Source organism: Protopterus annectens, chromosome 13.part0, assembly GCF_019279795.1.
Source record: "Protopterus annectens isolate FY-2018-M chromosome 13.part0, PAN1.0, whole genome shotgun sequence".
Taxonomy (NCBI): Eukaryota; Metazoa; Chordata; order Ceratodontiformes; family Protopteridae; genus Protopterus; species Protopterus annectens.
In genome coordinates, this window is record NC_056747.1 from 11730167 (window position 1) to 11751424 (window position 21258).

General features: G+C 43.5%; 1 protein-coding gene across 1 annotated transcript in view; it reads left to right on the forward strand.

Moving 5' to 3' along the window:
• The window catches only part of FSD1 (fibronectin type III and SPRY domain containing 1), a 1307274-nt gene that overhangs the window by 1012438 nt on the left and 273578 nt on the right, over positions 1–21258 (forward strand). Inside the window, exon 5 of the mRNA XM_044090582.1 lies at positions 261–343. Coding sequence (XP_043946517.1) covers positions 261–343 — 83 coding nt within the window. The remainder of the gene's footprint in view (positions 1–260; positions 344–21258) is intronic.

Genomic DNA, 21258 nt, shown 5'->3' on the forward strand with positions numbered 1-21258 from the left:
GATGCAAACTGGAAAATTCTTGCATACTATAGATGTTTTGTGGTCTGATAAGATATATATTTTTTTATCTTGAGCAGTTTTACCATTGTGTATTTTCAGTGGATCAATTTTGTAGCCCACTTTCATTGCAGTTTGTACATGTTTTACAGATAGGAAAGATCACTTTAAACCATGTTTTGAAAGTAAGCCAGTTGAAGAATTTAGGCTGAAAATTAAATTGCACTACTGTTATTTTACCATACCTTTTTTTGTGTTGTCAGGTCTGCCTTGCAGTCTCCTAAAAGGATTCCTTCTGGCAGGAGTGGCCGAGATCGTTTCACAGCAGAGTCCTACACAGTCTTAGGTATGCTTGTGTGACGTGGTTGCATTGACATTTAGTGTCTGTTAGAAATCATACTCCTGTGCTGAGTAACTTCAGTGTTCACATTACTGTCCTGGATGTATGAGTAACTTCAGTGGTCACATTACTGTCCTGGATGTATGCAGCAGCTTTCTACCTGATCACATGCACTACTTAACCTGTTTATAGGTTCATAAGTAGTTACTAGGTATGGGGTCCCGGTGACGCATTGAGGAACCTAGCCTAATTTTCTAATTGTCTGTTTTGTTAAGTGAATTTCTCACAGTCACATTGTAACCAAATAGAGTGTGAGGGAATCAAACCCTGGACTACAGGAAGCAGCTCATTATCTCCTCATAGCCTTCCTGCTAGAGAAGATTACTCCAAGCACTGGTGTGGGAGTAGAACCTATAGTCATATGCTCTTGCAGTATGAAAGGCAAGTCTGTGCTTGCTTTGTTATGCTTTGGTTCTTGGGTATTTGCAGTCAGTACTGTAGTATCTTGGGTATAGTAGCAGTGGGGAGGGGGTACTCACAGAACTGTCTGGGGGTTGGGGAATGGTGAGGCAGAGCCTGCTAACCTTTTTGGGAGAAAGGATTCAGCCATGTATCCTGGAATGCAGTCCCTGATGGACACGAGATGGATTTTGGTATTTACCTAAAAGCTGGGCTGTCAGTCATTGAAACAAGTTGACAAACCCTCCAGCCCCTGCGCACATCCAACTCCTTGGACCTGACTACATGCACAGGTAGCATAGGGTTTTAATAAAACGAAATACATAAACCAATGCATTCTAATGGCTGTGTCGATGGCATGCATAGCTTATCTGTGCTTCATCCCATAAAAGAGAATGAGAGCCAAGAAAATGCTATTTTTAGGCAGGTGGGGGGAAAGCTTTGTAACAAAAGTCTGGAATTGTGATTTTTGAATGGGAGATGGAAAAATATGAACAAATATTGGTGTGAAATCAGTTGGTATGTGCCTATGAAGTTAGGGCAGGAAGAGAGAAGTTTAGAACAAAGTTGCAAAAGTGAGGTTATGTTATAATGCAGGAGTTTAATAATGGGATTTAGAGCACTGTAGGCTAACTCAGAGGTATAGCTATGGATGGCAACTGCTGAGGGACAAAGGAGGATGGAGATCAGTGATTGGTTGCATTTTGAATGATGATAATGAATGTCATTCTGTTTTCTGTTGTATCAGAATGTTGAATAGAGTGCATGTTCATTGTATCTTATGTAATTTGTGATTACTGGTATTGTACTGAAATGTTTGATACAAAACCTCAATAAAAATTATATAACAAAATGAATGGATGTTCATTGCCATGAAAAATGATCCACTGTCTGCAGACAGAGGAGGAAAAATAAAAAATCCTACCTTTATAACCCATTTATGGGGGATGTCGAATGTGTCCTATAACACCACCAGTAAACTTTGTACATGCAGTAGGTTATGGAGGATGCTGCATGTGCCCCGTAACACCACAAGTAAACTTGGTATATGCAGTACATTATGGGGGTCACTGGATGTGTCCAGAAACACCACAAGTAAACTTGGTATATACAGTAAGTTATGGGGATGCTGGATGTGTCCCGTAAGACTACAAGTAAACTTGGTATATGCAGTACATTATGGGGGTCACTGGATGTGTGCAGAAACACCACAAGTAAAGTTGGTATATGCAGTAGGTTATTGGGGATGCTGGATGTGTCCCATAATGCCTCAAGTAAACTTGTTACGTGCATTAGATTATGGAGATGCTGGATGTGTCCCATAACGCCTCAAGTAAACTTGCTACGTGCAGTAGATTATGGGCGACACCGGATGTGTCCAGAAACACCACAAGTAAACTTTGTACGTGCAGTAGATTATGGGTTTTCTGGATGCATTCCGTAACACCATAAGTAAACTTGGTAAGTGAAGTAGATTATGCGGATGCTGGATGCATCCCGTAACACCACAAGTAAACTTGGTATGTGCATTAGATTATGGGGATGCTGGATGCATCTCGTAACACCAGAAGTAAACTTGATATGTTCAGTAGGTTATAGGGGATGCTGGATGTGTCCAGAAACACCACAAGTAAACTTTGTATGTGCAGTAGATTATGGGGACGCTGGATGTGTCCCGTAACATGACAAATAAACTTGGTATGTGCAGTAGGTTATGGGAGATGCTGGATGTGTCCCATAACACTACAAGTAAACTTGGTATGTGCAGTACATTTCTTGCTACCAGAAGTATTTGAATTATACCTCTTACTAAATTGGATAAAGGTACTAACCCCCTTTCCATGCTGGACATGTCGCATTTAACTTCAGTGCAACTCTGGATGTATAAAGAACCTAATATAAAACATATGAATTAGACCCTTCCCATTATCTTAGATATGTTACATCACCCCCCTTACATCCAGTCTGTGTAGAAGGATGTATCCTGTACTTTGTATTACTGTACATGTCATTAATACCCTACGTAGTTACAGACCCCCCCTTACACCCAGCCTGTGTAGAAGGATGTATCCTGTACTTTGTATTACTGTACATCTCATTACTACCCTACGTAGTTACAGACCCTCCCCTTACACCCAGCCTGTGTAGAAGCATGTATCCTGTACTATGTATTACTGTACATCTCATTACTACCCTATGTAGTTACAGACCCCCCCCTTACACCCAGCCTGTGTAGAAGGATGTATCCTGTACTTTGTATTACTGTATATCTCATTACTACCCTACGTAGTTACAGACCCCACCTTACACCCAGTCTGTGTAGAAGGATGTATCCTGTACTTTGTATTACTGTACATCTCATTACTACCCTACGTAGTTACAGACCTCCCTTACACCCAGCCTGTGTAGAAGGATGTATCCTGTACTATGTATTGCTGTACATATCATTACTACCCTACGTAGTTACAGACCCCCCCCTTACATCCAGTCTGTGTAGAAGGATGTATCCTGTACTTTGTATTACTGTACATCTCATTCCTACCCTACGTAGTTACAGACCCCCCCCCTTACAACCCAGTCTGTGTAGAAGGATGTATCCTGTACTATGTATTACTGTACATCTCATTACTACCCTACGTAGTTACAGACCCCCCCCCTTACACCCAGGCTGTGTAGAAGGATGTATCCTGTACTTTGTATTGCTGTACATCTCATTACTACCCTACGTAGTTACAGACCCCCCCCTTACACCGAGTCTGTGTAGAAGGATGTATCCTGTACTTTGTATTACTGTACATGTCATTACTACCCTACATAGTTACAGACCCCCCCCATTACACACAGCCTGTGTAGAAGGATGTATCCTGTACTTTGTATTACTGTACATGTCATTACTACCCTACGTAATTACAGACCCCCCCTTACACCCAGTCTGTGTAGAAGGATGTATCCTGTACTTTGTATTGCTGTACATCTCATTACAGACCCCCCCTTACATCCAGTCTGTGTAGAAGGATGTATCCTGTACTCTGTATTACTGTACATCTCATTACTACCCTACATAGTTACAGACCCCCCCCCTTACACCCAGTCTGTGTAGAAGGATGTATCCTGTACTTTGTATTACTGTACATATCATTACTACCCTACGTAGTTACAGACCCCCCCCTTACACCCAGCCTGTGTAGAAGGATGTATCCTGTACTTTGTATTACTGTACATCTCATTACTACCCTACGTAGTTACAGACCCCCCCTTACACCCAGTCTGTGTAGAAGGATGTATCCTGTACTTTGTATTACTGTACATCTCATTACTACCCTACGTAGTTACAGACCCCCCCCTTACACCCAGCCTGTGTAGAAGGATGTATCCTGTACTTTGTATTACTGTATTACTGTACATCTCATTACTACCCTACGTAGTTACAGACCCCCCCCCTTACACCCAGTCTGTGTAGAAGGATGTATCCTGTACTATGTATTACTGTACATCTCATTACTACCCTACGTAGTTACAGACCCCCCCCCTTACACCCAGTCTGTGTAGAAGGATGTATCCTGTACTTTGTATTGCTGTACATCTCATTACTACCCTACGTAGTTACAGACCCCCCCTTTACATCTAGTCTGTGTAGAAGGATGTATCCTGTACTTTGTATTACTGTACATCTCATTACTACCCTACATAGTTACAGACCCCCCTCCTTACACCCAGTCTGTGTAGAAGGATGTATCCTGTACTTTGTATTACTGTACATGTCATTACTACCCTACATAGTTACAGACCCCCACTTACACCCAGCCTGTGTAGAAGGATGTATCCTGTACTTTGTATTACTGTACATCTCATTACTACCCTACGTAGTTACAGACCCCCTTACACCCAGTCTGTGTAGAAGGATGTATCCTGTACTTTGTATTACTGTACATCTCATTACTACCCTACGTAGTTACAGACCCCCCCCTTACATCCAGCCTGTGTAGAAGGATGTATCCTGTACTATGTATTACTGTACATCTCATTACTGCCCTATGTAGTTACAGACCCCTCCTTACACCCAGTCTGTGTAGAAGGATGTATCCTGTACTTTGTATTACTGTACATCTCATTACTACCCTACGTAGTTACAGACCCCCCTTACACCCAGTCTGTGTAGAAGGATGTATCCTGTACTTTGTATTACTGTACATCTCATTACTACCCTACGTAGTTACAGACCCCCCCTACACCCAGTCTGTGTAGAAGGATGTATCCTGTACTTTGTATTACTGTACATCTCATTACTACCCTACGTAGTTACAGACCCCCCCTTACACCCAGTCTGTGTAGAAGGATGTATCCTGTACTTTGTATTACTGTACATGTCATTACTACCCTACGTAGTTACAGACCCCCCCTTACACCCAGCCTGTGTAGAAGGATGTATCCTGTACTTTGTATTACTGTACATCTCATTACTACCCTACGTAGTTACAGACCCCCTTACACCCAGTCTGTGTAGAAGGATGTATCCTGTACTTTGTATTACTGTACATGTCATTACTACCCTACGTAGTTACAGACCCCACTTACACCCAGTCTGTGTAGAAGGATGTATCCTGTACTATGTATTACTGTACATCTCATTACTACCCTACGTAGTTACAGACCCCCCCTTACACCCAGTCTGTGTAGAAGGATGTATCCTGTACTTTGTATTACGGTGCATCTCATTACTACCCTACGTAGTTACAGACCCCCTTACACCCAGTCTGTGTAGAAGGATGTATCCTGTACTTTGTATTACTGTACATCTCATTACTACCCCTCGTAAGTTACAGACCCCCACCCAGTCTGTGTAGAAGGATGTATCCTGTACTTTGTATTACTGTACATCTCATTACTACCCTCGTGGTTAGACCCCCCTTACACCCCGTCTGTGTAGGAGGATGTATCCTTTACTTTGTTCTACTGTACATTTCATTACTTCCCCACGTGGTTACAGACCCCCTTACACCCAGTCTGTGTAGAAGGATGTATCCTGTACTTTGTATTACTGTACATCTCATTACTACACTACGTAGTTACAGACCCCCCTTACACCCAGTCTGTGTAGAAGGATGTATCCTGTACTTTGTATTACTGTACATCTCATTACTACCCTACGTAGTTACAGACCCCCCCCTTACACCCAGTCTGTGTAGAAGGATGTATCCTGTACTTTGTATTACTGTACATCTCATTACTACCCTACGTAGTTACAGACCCCCCTTACACCCAGTCAGTGTAGAAGGATGTATCCTGTACTTTGTATTACTGTACATCTCATTACTACCCTACGTAGTTACAGACCCACTTACACCCAGTCTGTGTAGAAGGATGTATCCTGTACTTTGTATTACTGTACATCTCATTACTACCCTACGTAGTTACAGACCCCCCCCTTACACCCAGTCTGTGTAGAAGGATGTATCCTGTACTTTGTATTACTGTACATCTCATTACTACCCTACGTAGTTACAGACCCCCCCTTACACCCAGCCTGTGTAGAAGGATGTATCCTGTACTTTGTATTACTGTACATCTCATTACTACCCTACGTAGTTACAGACCCCACTTACACCCAGTCTGTGTAGAAGGATGTATCCTGTACTTTGTATTACTGTACATCTCATTACTACCCTACGTAGTTACAGACCACCTTACACCCAGTCTGTGTAGAAGGATGTATCCTGTACTTTGTATTACTGTACATCTCATTACTACCCTACGTAGTTACAGACCCTCCCCTTACACCCAGCCTGTGTAGAAGGATGTATCCTGTACTTTGTATTACTGTACATCTCATTACTACCCTGTGGTTACAGACCTCCCCTTACACCCTGTCTGTGTAGAAGGATGTATCCTGTACTATGTATTACTGTACATGTCATTACTACCCTACGTAGTTACAGACCCCTCCCTTACACCCAGTCTGTGTAGAAGGATGTATCCTGTACGTTGTATTACTGTAGATCTCATTACTACCCTACGTAGTTACAGACCCCCCCCTTACACCCAGCCTGTGTAGAAGGATGTATCCTGTACTTTGTATTACTGTACATCTCATTACTACCCTACGTAGTTACAGACCCCCCCCTTACACCCAGTCTGTGTAGAAGGATGTATCCTGTACTTTGTATTACTGTACATCTCATTACTACCCTACGTAGTTACAGACTCCCCCTTTACATCCAGTCTGTGTAGAAGGATGTATCCTGTACTTTGTATTACTGTACATCTCATTACTACCCTACGTAGTTACAGACCCCCCTTACACCCAGCCTGTGTAGAAGGATGTATCCTGTACTTTGTATTACTGTACATCTCATTACTACCCTACGTAGTTACAGACCCCCCTTACACCCAGTCTGTGTAGAAGGATGTATCCTGTACTTTGTATTACTGTACATCTCATTACTACCCTACGTAGTTACAGACCCACTTGCACCCAGTCTGTGTAGAAGGATGTATCCTGTACTTTGTATTACTGTACATCTCATTACTACCCTACGTAGTTACAGACCCCCCTTACACCCAGCCTGTGTAGAAGGATGTATCCTGTACTTTGTATTACTGTACATCTCATTACTACCCTACGTAGTTACAGACCCCCCCTTACACCCAGTCTGTGTAGAAGGATGTATCCTGTACTTTGTATTACTGTACATCTCATTACTACCCTACGTAGTTACAGACCCCCCCTTTACACCCAGTCTGTGTAGAAGGATGTATCCTGTACTTTGTATTACTGTACATCTCATTACTACCCTACGTAGTTACAGACCCCCCCCTTACACCCAGTCTGTGTAGAAGGATGTATCCTGTACTTTGTATTACTGTACATCTCATTACTACCCTACGTAGTTACAGACCCCCCCCCTTACACCCAGTCTGTGTAGAAGGATGTATCCTGTACTTTGTATTACTGTACATCTCATTACTACCCTACGTAGTTACAGACCCCCTTACACCCAGCCTGTGTAGAAGGATGTATCCTGTACTTTGTATTACTGTACATCTCATTACTACCCTACGTAGTTACAGACCCCCCCTTACACCCAGCCTGTGTAGAAGGATGTATCCTGTACTTTGTATTACTGTACATCTCATTACTACCCTACGTAGTTACAGACCCCCCTTACACCCAGTCTGTGTAGAAGGATGTATCCTGTACTTTGTATTACTGTACATCTCATTACTACCCTACGTAGTTACAGACCCCTCCACCTTACACCCAGTCTGTGTAGAAGGATGTATCCTGTACTTTGTATTACTGTACATCTCATTACTACCCTACGTAGTTACAGACCCCCCCCTTACACCCAGTCTGTGTAGAAGGATGTATCCTGTACTTTGTATTACTGTACATCTCATTACTACCCTACGTAGTTACAGACTCCCCCTTTACATCCAGTCTGTGTAGAAGGATGTATCCTGTACTTTGTATTACTGTACATGTCATTACTACCCTACGTAGTTACAGACCCCCCTTACACCCAGTCTGTGTAGAAGGATGTATCCTGTACTTTGTATTACTGTACATCTCATTACTACCCTACGTAGTTACAGACCCCCCTTACACCCAGCCTGTGTAGAAGGATGTATCCTGTACTTTGTATTACTGTACATCTCATTACTACCCTACGTAGTTACAGATCCCCCCCTTACACCCAGTCTGTGTAGAAGGATGTATCCTGTACTTTGTATTACTGTACATCTCATTACTACCCTACGTAGTTACAGACCCCCCCCTTACACCCAGTCTGTGTAGAAGGATGTATCCTGTACTTTGTATTACTGTACATCTCATTACTACCCTACGTAGTTACAGACCCCCCCTTACACCCAGTCTGTGTAGAAGGATGTATCCTGTACTTTGTATTACTGTACATCTCATTACTACCCTACGTAGTTACAGACCCCCTTACACCCAGCCTGTGTAGAAGGATGTATCCTGTACTTTGTATTACTGTACATCTCATTACTACCCTACGTAGTTACAGACCCCCTTACACCCAGTCTGTGTAGAAGGATGTATCCTGTACTATGTATTACTGTACATCTCATTACTACCCTCATGTAGTTACAGACCACCACTTACACCCAGTCTGTGTAGAAGGATGTATCCTGTACTTTGTATTACTGTACATCTCATTACTACCCTACGTAGTTACAGACCCCCCCTTACACCCAGTCTGTGTAGAAGGATGTATCCTGTACTTTGTATTACTGTACATGTCATTACTACCCTACGTAGTTACAGACCCCCCTTACACCCAGCCTGTGTAGAAGGATGTATCCTGTACTTTGTATTACTGTACATCTCATTACTACCCTACGTAGTTACAGACCCCCCTTACACCCAGTCTGTGTAGAAGGATGTATCCTGTACTTTGTATTACTGTACATCTCATTACTACCCTACGTAGTTACAGACCCCCTTACACCCAGTCTGTGTAGAAGGATGTATCCTGTACTTTGTATTACTGTACATCTCATTACTACCCTACGTAGTTACAGACCCACTTACACCCAGTCTGTGTAGAAGGATGTATCCTGTACTTTGTATTACTGTACATCTCATTACTACCCTACGTAGTTACAGACCCCCCCCTTACACCCAGTCTGTGTAGAAGGATGTATCCTGTACTTTGTATTACTGTACATCTCATTACTACCCTACGTAGTTACAGACCCCCCTTACACCCAGCCTGTGTAGAAGGATGTATCCTGTACTTTGTATTACTGTACATCTCATTACTACCCTACGTAGTTACAGACCCCCCTTACACCCAGTCTGTGTAGAAGGATGTATCCTGTACTTTGTATTACTGTACATCTCATTACTACCCTACGTAGTTACAGACCCCCCTTACACCCAGTCTGTGTAGAAGGATGTATCCTGTACTATGTATTACTGTACATCTCATTACTACCCTACGTAGTTACAGACCCCACTTACACCCAGTCTGTGTAGAAGGATGTATCCTGTACTATGTATTACTGTACATCTCATTACTACCCTACGTAGTTACAGACCCCCCTTACACCCAGTCTGTGTAGAAGGATGTATCCTGTACTTTGTATTACTGTACATGTCATTACTACCCTACGTAGTTACAGACCCCCTTACACCCAGTCTGTGTAGAAGGATGTATCCTGTACTTTGTATTACTGTACATCTCATTACTACCCTACGTAGTTACAGACCCCCCCCTTACACCCAGTCTGTGTAGAAGGATGTATCCTGTACTTTGTATTACTGTACATCTCATTACTACCCTACGTAGTTACAGACCCCCCCTTACATCCAGTCTGTGTAGAAGGATGTATCCTGTACTTTGTATTACTGTACATCTCATTACTACCCTACGTAGTTACAGACCCCCTTACACCCAGTCTGTGTAGAAGGATGTATCCTGTACTTTGTATTACTGTACATCTCATTAATACCCTACGTAGTTACAGAGCCCCCCCCCTTACACCCAGTCTGTGTAGAAGGATGTATCCTGTACTTTGTATTACTGTACATCTCAATACTACCCTACGTAGATGTTCTTCATCTCACATTGCTGCAGTCCTTACATATGGGTAGTCCGCTGTCCTCTGTCGGCCCGAATATCAAAGTATTAGGCTGACGTCGGTCAAGGCGCTTAAGACTCACATCAGGACGTCAGGGTACAAATGCGCATGACCGACGTCATATCCTCAGTCTTTTTTGCCGCATGGTCCGATGCAGAAGCAGCGTTGCAAGTGCCGTTCGGCATTCTGAAATTTTTCGAATTTGGAGTTTCAGACCGAGTCAAAGTTGGCTAAATACCCCGTTGGGGAATATTTTAGTTTTTCTTGCCTCAGTGGTTTACCGGATGTCAGAAAAAGTGAATAACTGTATTTCTTGTGGGAAGCAGATACCGCATAGGGATTATCATACTTTGTGTATTCCTTGTTTGGGGCCTGAGCACGACGTTGTTGGGTGTCGCTTTGTGCTAGGTTCAATAAGCGCTATTATTAAGCGAAGGTTAGATTGTGCTAGGTTGGTCTTCGGAAGCGGTGCAATTATAATATGCCGCCGGATTCTCCGACGCCCGCTTCTTCAAGAAGCGCCAAAGACAAAGCAGCTAAACCCAGGCAAGAAGAGTCGCCCCGGACGCCGGTTCTTTTAGAGGCGTCAGTGGAACGGTGGTTCGCCCGGAGGCTTCTCTGGAGTCCCAGGGGAGACTTTGATATTGCAGGATGTGGCCTCTCAGGAGGCAGGTCAGGCTGAAGGGGCTTCTCAGGTTACTGTACTCCCTCCCTTCCTAGGGTGGTTAGGCCCTCTCCTTCTGTTTCCAAGGCTTCTCCCAGAGGCAGGCCAGGTTTAGCTTCTGTTGGTGTCACTCCTAGTTCAACAGGATCTGTGCCCAAGAAGCACATGCTTAAAATGGCAGAAGATTTAATTACTTTGATTAGAGGTTCTTTGCCCCTCCTGATAAGAGGCCTAGGGTGGAACCAGAGTTGGGGAATTTTGAGCAGGCTTGGATGTTTCAGAGTCTTGGCTCGGAAGACTTGCAGGAGTACTCTCCTTATTCTGATTCTGATGCAGATGATTCGACTCCTGCTTCTCCTCCAGAGGATTTCTCTTTTTCAGAGACTCTTCATTCCATGAGGGAACATTTTAAGTGGGAAGGTCAGGACTTCTCTGATTCCAGGAAAAGGCTTAGGAATTTTTGCTTTTACCCCAGCATAGGCCCTTGGCTATACCCCTGTTCTGGATGTTGTGGAAGATGTGTTTGCAGAGGCTTCACTTAATCCTGATTCTTTGCCTCCTGCTCCTGTTAATATTGTTACCCTGATAGGTATTACAGGGTGCCTGAGGCTCATAAATATCTTTATAAGAGTCCTAGGGCGGACCCAGAAACTGTTAGTCAGGGACCTAAGGGTGTCAAGGCCTCTGTTGTAAAAATCCGGTTCCTCCAGATAAAGAGGCCAGAGCTTTGGATAGATGGGGAAAGAAAGTCTATACTTCTTCCACCTTAGCTATGAGGGCTTTGAATTGCCAGTTTCACATGTTGAAATATCAAAACTATCTTCTTTCTCAATTGAAGTCTAAGGTAGATGCTCTGGCGGAAGGCATTGAGTGTAAAGAATTACAAGATTTGGTGCATGTCTCTGAACAGGTGGGTAAGCATTCTTTACAATGTGGTTTTGATGCTGTACAGGCCTAGTCTAGGGTGGCTGCCACTGGTTCAGTTCTTCGCAGGCACGCCTGGCTGAGGGATCAGAATTTATCTGACCATGTTAAGACAAGGATTTTGGATGCTCCTTTACAGTCTGATGTGTTGTTTGGTTCACCTGTGGAGTCAGTCTTGAAGAAAATGGAAGACAAGGCTAAGTCTATGCAGGCTGTTAAAGATTTTTTGCAAGTTCAGCCTCCGAAGTTTAGTAGGAATTGGCCTGCTAAGGGGTGGACGTATCCTTCTTATGATTCTCAGTCTAGGGGTATTGGATATCATACACCAAGGTTACAAGTTTTATTTCCATACCTTGCCTCCTTTCAAAGGCATGCCAGACGTTCCTCCTCAGCAAAGACTAGAGGCTCACAAACAAATTTCTCTGCTACTTCAAATAGGGGCCATACAACCGGTCCCTCTACCAGAAGTGGGCCTAGGATTTTATTCTCGCCTGTTCCTAGTACCAAAGAAGGGGAACACGTGGAGACCAATTTTGGATTTATCTATCCTCAACACATATCTGGACATTCCCAAGTTCAAAATGTTGACGTTACAACAGCTTTTACCTCTGCTGGGCAAAGATCACTGGATGGTGACTCTGGATCTCAAGGAGGCTTACCTTCATGTTCCTATCAGGCTCAGTTGCAGGAAGTATCTGCGTTTTCGTGCTGGGACTTCTCATTATCAGTTCTCTGCATTGCCCTTTGGCTTATCTACTGCGCCCAGAGTGTTCACGAAAGTTCTGGCTCCAGTGATAGCTTTCTTCAGGCTAAGAGGAATATAGATCTATCTTTATTTGGACGATTGCCTGATTCTGGCCCAAGAAAAGGACGAACTTCTTCATCATTTACAGTATGTGATAGCAGTGCTAAGATGCCTGGGGTATTCTGTGAACGAAATAAAGTCCAGTCTAGTACCCTCTCAGGACATGTGCTTTCTGGGTGTGAGACTGAATACAGCATCCCAGATGGCCTTTTTGACCCCGGACAAACAAAAGAATCTTTCTCTTTACTTCCATCAATTGTCTCATCAGTCCAGGCTGACTGCAAGGACAGTCCTTCAAGCCTTGGGGTTCATGGCATCTTGTATTCTGGTGCTTCCCAATGCCAAACTGCATATGAGGAAGCTACAATGGTATCTCAAAATGTATGGACACAGCACTGCCAAGATATGGACACTGTCATTCAGATAATACCTTGCATTCAAAAGGAGTTTTTGTGGTGGGCTCAGGAATGTCACCTAAACAAGGGACTCTGTGACCCGACCAGAGGCGAGTCAGATTCTAACGACAGATGCCTCAGACAAAGCTTGGGGAGCTCATCTAAATGGAAAGTGGGTACAAGACACGGACCTGCCAGACTTCAACATCTACATATCAATTTGAAGGAGATGTTAGCAGTCCAATTTGCATTAATAGCTTTCAAGGATTTACTTCTTCCAGGGCAGGTGTTGGTTCTAACAGACAACACAACTGTCATGTGGTACATCAACAAGCAAGGGGAACGATTCTTATCCTCTATGCAGACAAGCAATGATTTTGTGGGAGACTGCTCTCAGTTTACAGCTGAATCTTCAGGCAAGGTTTCTGCCGAGCACAGAACTCCTTAGCAGATGTGTTGAGCAGACAAATTATGGATCCCCACGAGTGGAAATTGGATCCTCATGTATTTCAGAAATTGACAGTGTTATGGGGAACTCCAAACATAGATCTGTTCGCTTCTCCACTAAACTACCAGCTGCCAAAGTTTTGCACAAAAAGGTTTCATCCCACAGCTTGGAAAGTGGATGCTCTTTCATTCAATTGGAGCAATCTTCATGTGTATGCCTTTCCACCTCTGCCTCTCCTCCCAAAGGTACTCCTGAAGGTCAGACAGGACAAGCCAAAGATGATTTTAATAGCTCCAGATTGGCCTCGACAGCACTGCTACCCATTACTGAGAAGTCTGGCACGGAGCCTCCATGGCCTTTGCCTTGATTCCACACCTGCTGTCTCAGGAGAACAGTCATTTACTCAATGTCAAACTTCACTCTCTACATCTAACAGCCTGGCATATTCTGTGTTAAACCCTGGAGGGTCTCAGCTTCCACAGCAAGTTTTGAATGTTATTTTGGAGGCCAGAAGGCCTAGTACAAGGAAAGTGTACGCAGATAAATGGAAGAGATTTTTATTTTGGAGTACAGCAAAGGAATTTGATGTTTCTAAGCCTAATTTAAGTGTGGCTCTTCAATATCTTACTGAGTTACTGGACAAAGGTTTGTCCTTCTCTTCTATTAAGGTTCATGCTGCAGCAATTTCTGCTCACTATGACTGTGACCCACCATTGTTTTCTCATCCTTTGTTTAAGCAATTCCTTAGAGGGGCAAAGAATATAAGACCCCACGTAGAGCTCCTACTCCTGCTTGGGATCTCAATTTTGTGTTGGAGAAACTCACTCTACAACATTTTGAGCCTGCAGCTACTGCCGAGTTGAAATATTTATCATGGAAGACTGCTTTTTTGTTGGCCATTACCTCTTCTGCGAAGGGTTTCTGAATTACAGGCCCTTATGGCGGTTGAGCCTTTCTTAATTTTTCATAAGGATAGGGTATCTTTGCGTACTAATCCTTCCTTTATGCCTAAAGTGGTTTCTAGTGTGGCTTTAAACCAAACTATTCATTTGCCTACTTTTTATGCAAACCCCCAAAATAAAGGGGGAAAGATTTTGCACACTTTGGATATACACAGGCAGTTGCGATATTATTTGAGCAGAACTAAAGGGTTCAGGCAGTCTCAGCAGTTATTTGTTTCATTTGCTTTGGGTTCTCAGGGCAAGCCTGTGTCAAAACAAACTATTTCTAAGTGGATTGGGTTTTGTATTGCTTTCTGTTATTCCCATCATGGTAAGGAGATTCCAGCTGGGATTAGGCCTCATTCCACTAGGGCTACTGCCACTTCTACAGCTTTTAAGGGGTGGCAACTAAAGATATTTTGGAGGCAGCTACTTGGAGTTCAGTGCATACTTTCTCTAAGCATTACCACCTTCCACTTTACTCTAAATCTAGGGCTGGTTTGCCACTGCAATTTTACAGGGCATTTTGGCAGCTCCTAATGCTTTATAGTTTTGCCATCCTCCCTTACCTCTGCTTTGGGATTCTACCCAAGTGTAAGGACTGCAGCAATGTGAGATGAAGAACATAGTACAGTTTTGTACCTACCATAAATGTAGATGTTCGAAGATCCACATTGCTGCAGTCCAATTTCCTCCTTCCCCTCTGTAGTTAGAGGCGGTTGTGTGGTTTGGGTTGTGAATATTGTGGATATTGTATATATTGTACATATGATTAGTGCAGGGTGGTTGGTTGTTTTTTGCTGTCTTTTGGTTTTGACCTTTCTTTTTAGGGTCTTCTGACATCTGGGGCAAGAAAAGACTGAGGATATGACGTCGGTCATGCGCATTTGTACCCTGACGTCCTGATGTCAGTCTTAAGCGCCTTGACCAACATCAGCGTAATACTTTGATATTCGGGCCGACCGAGGACAGCGGACTACCCATATGTAAGGACTGCAGCAATGTGGATCTTCGAACATCTACATTTATGGTAGGTACAAAACTGTACTTTACAGACCCCCCCCTTACACCCAGTCTGTGTAGAAGGATGTATCCTGTACTTTGTATTACTGTACATCTCATTACTACCCTACGTAGTTACAGACCCCCCCCTTACATCCAGCCTGTGTAGAAGCATGTATCCTGTACTTTGTATTACCGTACATCTCATTGCTGCCCTACGTAGTTACAGACCCCCCCCTTACACCCAGCCTGTGTAGAAGGATGTATCCTGTACTTTGTATTACTGTACATCTCATTACTACCCTACGTAGTTACAGACCCCTTACACCCAGCCTGTGTAGAAGGATGTATCCTGTACTTTGTATTACTGTACATCTCATTACTACCCTCATGGTTACAGACCCCCCCCCTTACACCCAGCCTGTGTAGAAGGATGTATCCTGTACTTTGTATTACTGTACATCTCATTACTACCCTACGTAGTTACAGACCCCCCCCTTACACCCAGTCTGTGTAGAAGGATGTATCCTGTACTTTGTATTACTGTACATCTCATTACTACCCTACCCTACGTTACAGACCCCCCCCTTACACCCAGTCTGTGTAGAAGGATGTATCCTGTACTTTGTATTACTGTACATCTCATTACTACCCTGCGTAGTTACAGACCCCCCCCCCCTTACACCGAGTCTGTGTAGAAGGATGTATCCTGTACTTTCTATTACTGTACATTTCATTACTACCCCTACGTGAGTTACAACCCCCCCTTACACCCAGTCTGTGTAGAAGGATGTATCCTGTACTTTGTATTACTGTACATCTCACTACTACCCTAATGAGTTACAGACCCCCCCCTTACACCCAGTCTGTGTAGAAGGATGTATCCTGTACGTTGTATTACTGTAGATCTAATTACTACCCTACGTAGTTACAGACCCCCCCCCTTACACCCAGCCTGTGTAGAAGGATGTATCCTGTACTTTGTATTACTGTACATCTCATTACTACCTACGTAGTTACAGACCCCCCTTACACCCAGTCTGTGTAGAAGGATGTATCCTGTACTTTGTATTACTGTACATCTCATTACTACCCTACGTAGTTACAGACCCCCCCCTTACACCCAGTCTGTGTAGAAGGATGTATCCTGTACTTTGTATTACTGTACATGTCATTACTAACCTACGTAGTTACAGACCCCCCCTTACACCCAGTCTGTGTAGAAGGATGTATCCTGTACTTTGTATTACTGTACATCTCATTACTACCCTACGTAGTTACAGACCCCCCCCCTTACACCCAGTCTGTGTAGAAGGATGTATCCTGTACTTTGTATTACTGTACATCTCATTACTACCCTACGTAGTTGCAGCCCCCCCTTACACCCAGTCTGTGTAGAAGGATGTATCCTGTACGTTGTATTACTGTAGATCTCATTACTACCCTACGTCTCATTACCCTCGTGGTTACAGACCCCCCTTACACCCAGTCTGTGTAGAAGGATGTATCCTGTACTTTGTATTACTGTACATCTCATTACTACCCTAATGAGTTACAGACCCCCCTTACACCCAGCCTGTGTAGAAGGATGTATCCTGTACTTTGTATTACTGTACATCTCATTACTACCCCACGTGGTTACAGACCCCCTTACATCCAGTCTGTGTAGAAGGATGTATCCTGTACTTTGTATTACTGTACATGTCATTACTACCCTACGTAGTTACAGACCCCCTTACACCCAGCCTGTGTAGAAGGATGTATCCTGTACTTTGTATTACTGTACATCTCATTACTACCCTACGAGTTACAGACCCCCTTACACCCAGTCTGTGTAGAAGGATGTATCCTGTACTTTGTATTACTGTACATCTCATTACTACCCTAATAAAGTTACAGACCCCCCCACCACCCCAGTCTGTGTGTAGAAGGATGTATGTACTTTTATTACTGTTACTCATTTTGTGTCTGTGGATGTATCCTGTACTGTATCCTACTGTACATCATTACTACCCTACGTGAGTTACAGACCCCCCTTACACGCAGGCTTTGTAGAAGGATGTATCCTGTAGTTTGTATTACTGTACATCTCACTACTACCCTCGTAGTTACCCCCCATTACACCCAGTCTGTGTAGAAGGATGTATCCTGTACTTTGTATTACTGTACATCTCATTACTACCCTACGTAGTTACAGACCCCCCCCCTTACACCCAGCCTGTGTAGAACGATGTATCCTGTACTTTGTATTACTGTACTACCTACGTAGTTACAGACCCCCCCTTACACCGAGTCTGTGTAGAAGGATGTATCCTGTACTTTGTATTACTGTACATCTCATTACTACCCTACGTAGTTACAGACCCCCCCCTTACACCCAGCCTGTGTAGAAGGATGTATCCTGTACTTTGTATTACTGTACATCTCATTACTACCCTACGTAGTTACAGACCCCCCCTTACACCCAGTCTGTGTAGAAGGATGTATCCTGTACTATGTATTACTGTACATCTCTTTACACTACCCTACGAGTTACAGACTGTACTTTGTATTACTGTACATCCTATTACTACCCCCCCATTGAAGTTACCCCATTACACCCAGCCTGTGTAGAAGGATGTATCCTGTACTTTGTATTACTGTACATCTCATTACTACCCTACGTAGTTACAGACCCCCCTTACACCCAGCCTGTGTAGAAGGATGTATCCTGTACAATGTATTACTGTACATCTCATTACTACCCTAACGTGAGTTACAGACCCCTCCTTACACCCAGTCTGTGTAGAAGGATGTATCCTGTACTATGTATTACTGTACATCTCATTACTACCCTACGTAGTTACAGACCCCCCTTACACCAGCCTGTGTAGAAAGGATGTGTATGTTTGTATTACTGTTACTGTACATCTCATTACTACCCTCGTGATTACAGACCCCCCTTACACCCAGTCTGTGTAGAAGGATGTATCCTGTACTATGTATTACTGTACATCTCATTACTACCCTACGTAGTTACAGACCCCCCCTTACACCCAGTCTGTGTAGAAGGATGTATCCTGTACTATTACTGTACATGTCATTACTACCCTACGTAGTTACAGACCCCCCCTTTACACCCAGTCTGTGTAGAAGGATGTATCCTGTACTATGTATTACTGTACATCTCATTACTACCCTACGTAGTTACAGACCCCCCCCATTACACCCAGGCTGTGTAGAAGGATGTATCCTGTACTTTGTATTACTGTACATCTCATTACTGCCCTACGTAGTTACAGACCCCCCCCTTACACCCAGTCTATGTAGAAGGATGTATCTTGTACTTTGTATTACTGTACATGTCATTACTGCCCTACATAGTTACAGACTCCCCCCCTTACACCCAGTCTGTGTAGAAGGATGTATCCTGTACTTTGTATTACTGTACATCTCATTACTACCCTACGTAGTTACAGACCCCCCCCCTTACACCCAGTCTGTGTAGAAGGATGTATCCTGTACTTTGTATTACTGTACATCTCATTACTACCCTACGTAGTTACAGACCCCCCCCTTACACCCAGTCTGTGTAGAAGGATGTATCCTGTACTTTGTATTACTGTACATCTCATTACTACCCTACGTAGTTACAGACCCCCCCCATTACACCCAGTCTGTGTAGAAGCATGTATCCTGTACTTTGTATTACTGTACATCTCATTACTACCCTACGTAGTTACAGAGCCCCCCCTTACACCCAGTCTGTGTAGAAGGATGTATCCTGTACTTTGTATTACTGTACATCTCATTACTGCCCTACGTAGTTACAGAACCCCCCCTTACATCCAGCCTGTGTAGAAGGATGTATCCTGTACTTTGTATTACTGTACATGTCATTACTACCCTACGTAGTTACAACCCCCCCCCTTACACCCAGTCTGTGTAGAAGGATGTATCCTGTACTTTGTATTACTGTACATCTCATTACTACCCTACGTAGTTACAGACCCCCCCTTACACCCAGTCTGTGTAGAAGGATGTATCCTGTACTATGTATTGCTGTACAACTCATTACTAACCTACTTATGTTGTGGTAGTAGCCTGTTTCCAGAAGTATGCTGAGGTAGCGCCTGGTTGCTGCTCTGTTGCCCTCTGTTTATTACAGTAACATTGCATACTACCATGGATGTTTTGCAGTGGCGCATACCACCTTGGATACACTGAATAACAGCATATTAGCCTACTTTGTTGCAATGGTTGTAGCACTGTAGTGCATGTGCAGCAGTACTTATCTTGAATATGTTGTATTAAGTATCCTAAACATGTTGCATTAACTCCTTACTACTGATATAGTATACTGCAGTAACTACTTTGAGCATATTGCTTTAGTTCCTTCCTATTAGCTGAGTATACTGCAGTAACTAACCTTAGCATATTACATTAGCTCCCTACTACTGACCGTGTATACTGCAGTTACTCCCCTGAGCATTATTGTATTAGCAAATTACTACTACCTGAGTATGCTTCAGTTACTACAGTGATTATTTCTTGCACTAGTTTTCTTCTTCTGAGTATGCTGCAGCGATGATCCAGCGTAGGTTTTACTAGCTCCCTACTTGTAGCTGAGTATGCTGCATTAGCTCCCAGTTACTGGTGGACTTTGGTGCAGTGTGTACCCTGAATGTACTGCACTAGATCCCTACTTCTAGCTGACATGTTCTTGTAATTACACTGAGTATGCAACACTAGCTGAGTATGTTGCAGTAACTACCTTGTGTGTGTTGCACTACCTACTACTGTACTTTGTAAACTGCATTAACAGGCATGAGTATGGTGGACTAGCTGCCTTCTACTGTCTGAATATGCTGCAGTAGCTGTTCTGAGTACCCTGCCATTGGCCGAGTCTGCTGCAGTAACTACACTGTGCATATTGCACAAGCTCCCTACTGCTGGAAGAAAATGCTGCAGTAAGTACCCTGAGTATGTTGCAGTTGTTCCTGCTGTTGGGCGAGTGTGTTGCAGTAACTATCTCAAGTATGTGGCACCAGTTTTCTGCTAGTAAATGAGAGGTACCTGTCAAATGAATGCTCAAAAGTTAGAATGTTAAATTGTCGAGACCAAATGTTCGAAATTTTGAGTGTTCGCAGATAGACTTTCAGCGGCACCGTACGGTGCAGATAGGGAGACTTTCCCTTTTCTGCACTGAAGGGCGGTGTCAAGTTGGTATATTTAAGTAGGGGGGTGTGTGCGGGGTGCAGGAGGGCTTGCCCCCCTGCCTACACTGTTAGTGTTTTTTTCTGTGTTGAACATTTGGTCTCAACCATGTAATGTTCGACATTTTGAATGTTCGAACATTTAACATAGACCCTAAATGAGCATGTTGCAGTTGTTCCTACTATTGGATGAGTGTGTTGCAGTAACTACCTTGAGTATGTGGCACTAGTTTCCTACTAGTAAATGAGCAAGTTGCAGTTGTTCCTACTATTGGGCGAGTGTGTTGCAGTAACTACCTCGAGTATGTGGCACTAGTTCCCTACTAGTAAGTGAGCATGTTGCACTTGTTCCTGCTATCGGGCGAGTGTATTGCAGTAGCTACCTCGAGTATGTGGCACTAGTTCCCTACTAGTAAATGAGCATGTTGCAGTTGTTCCTACTATTGGGCGAGTGTGTTACAGTAACTACCTCGAGTATGTGG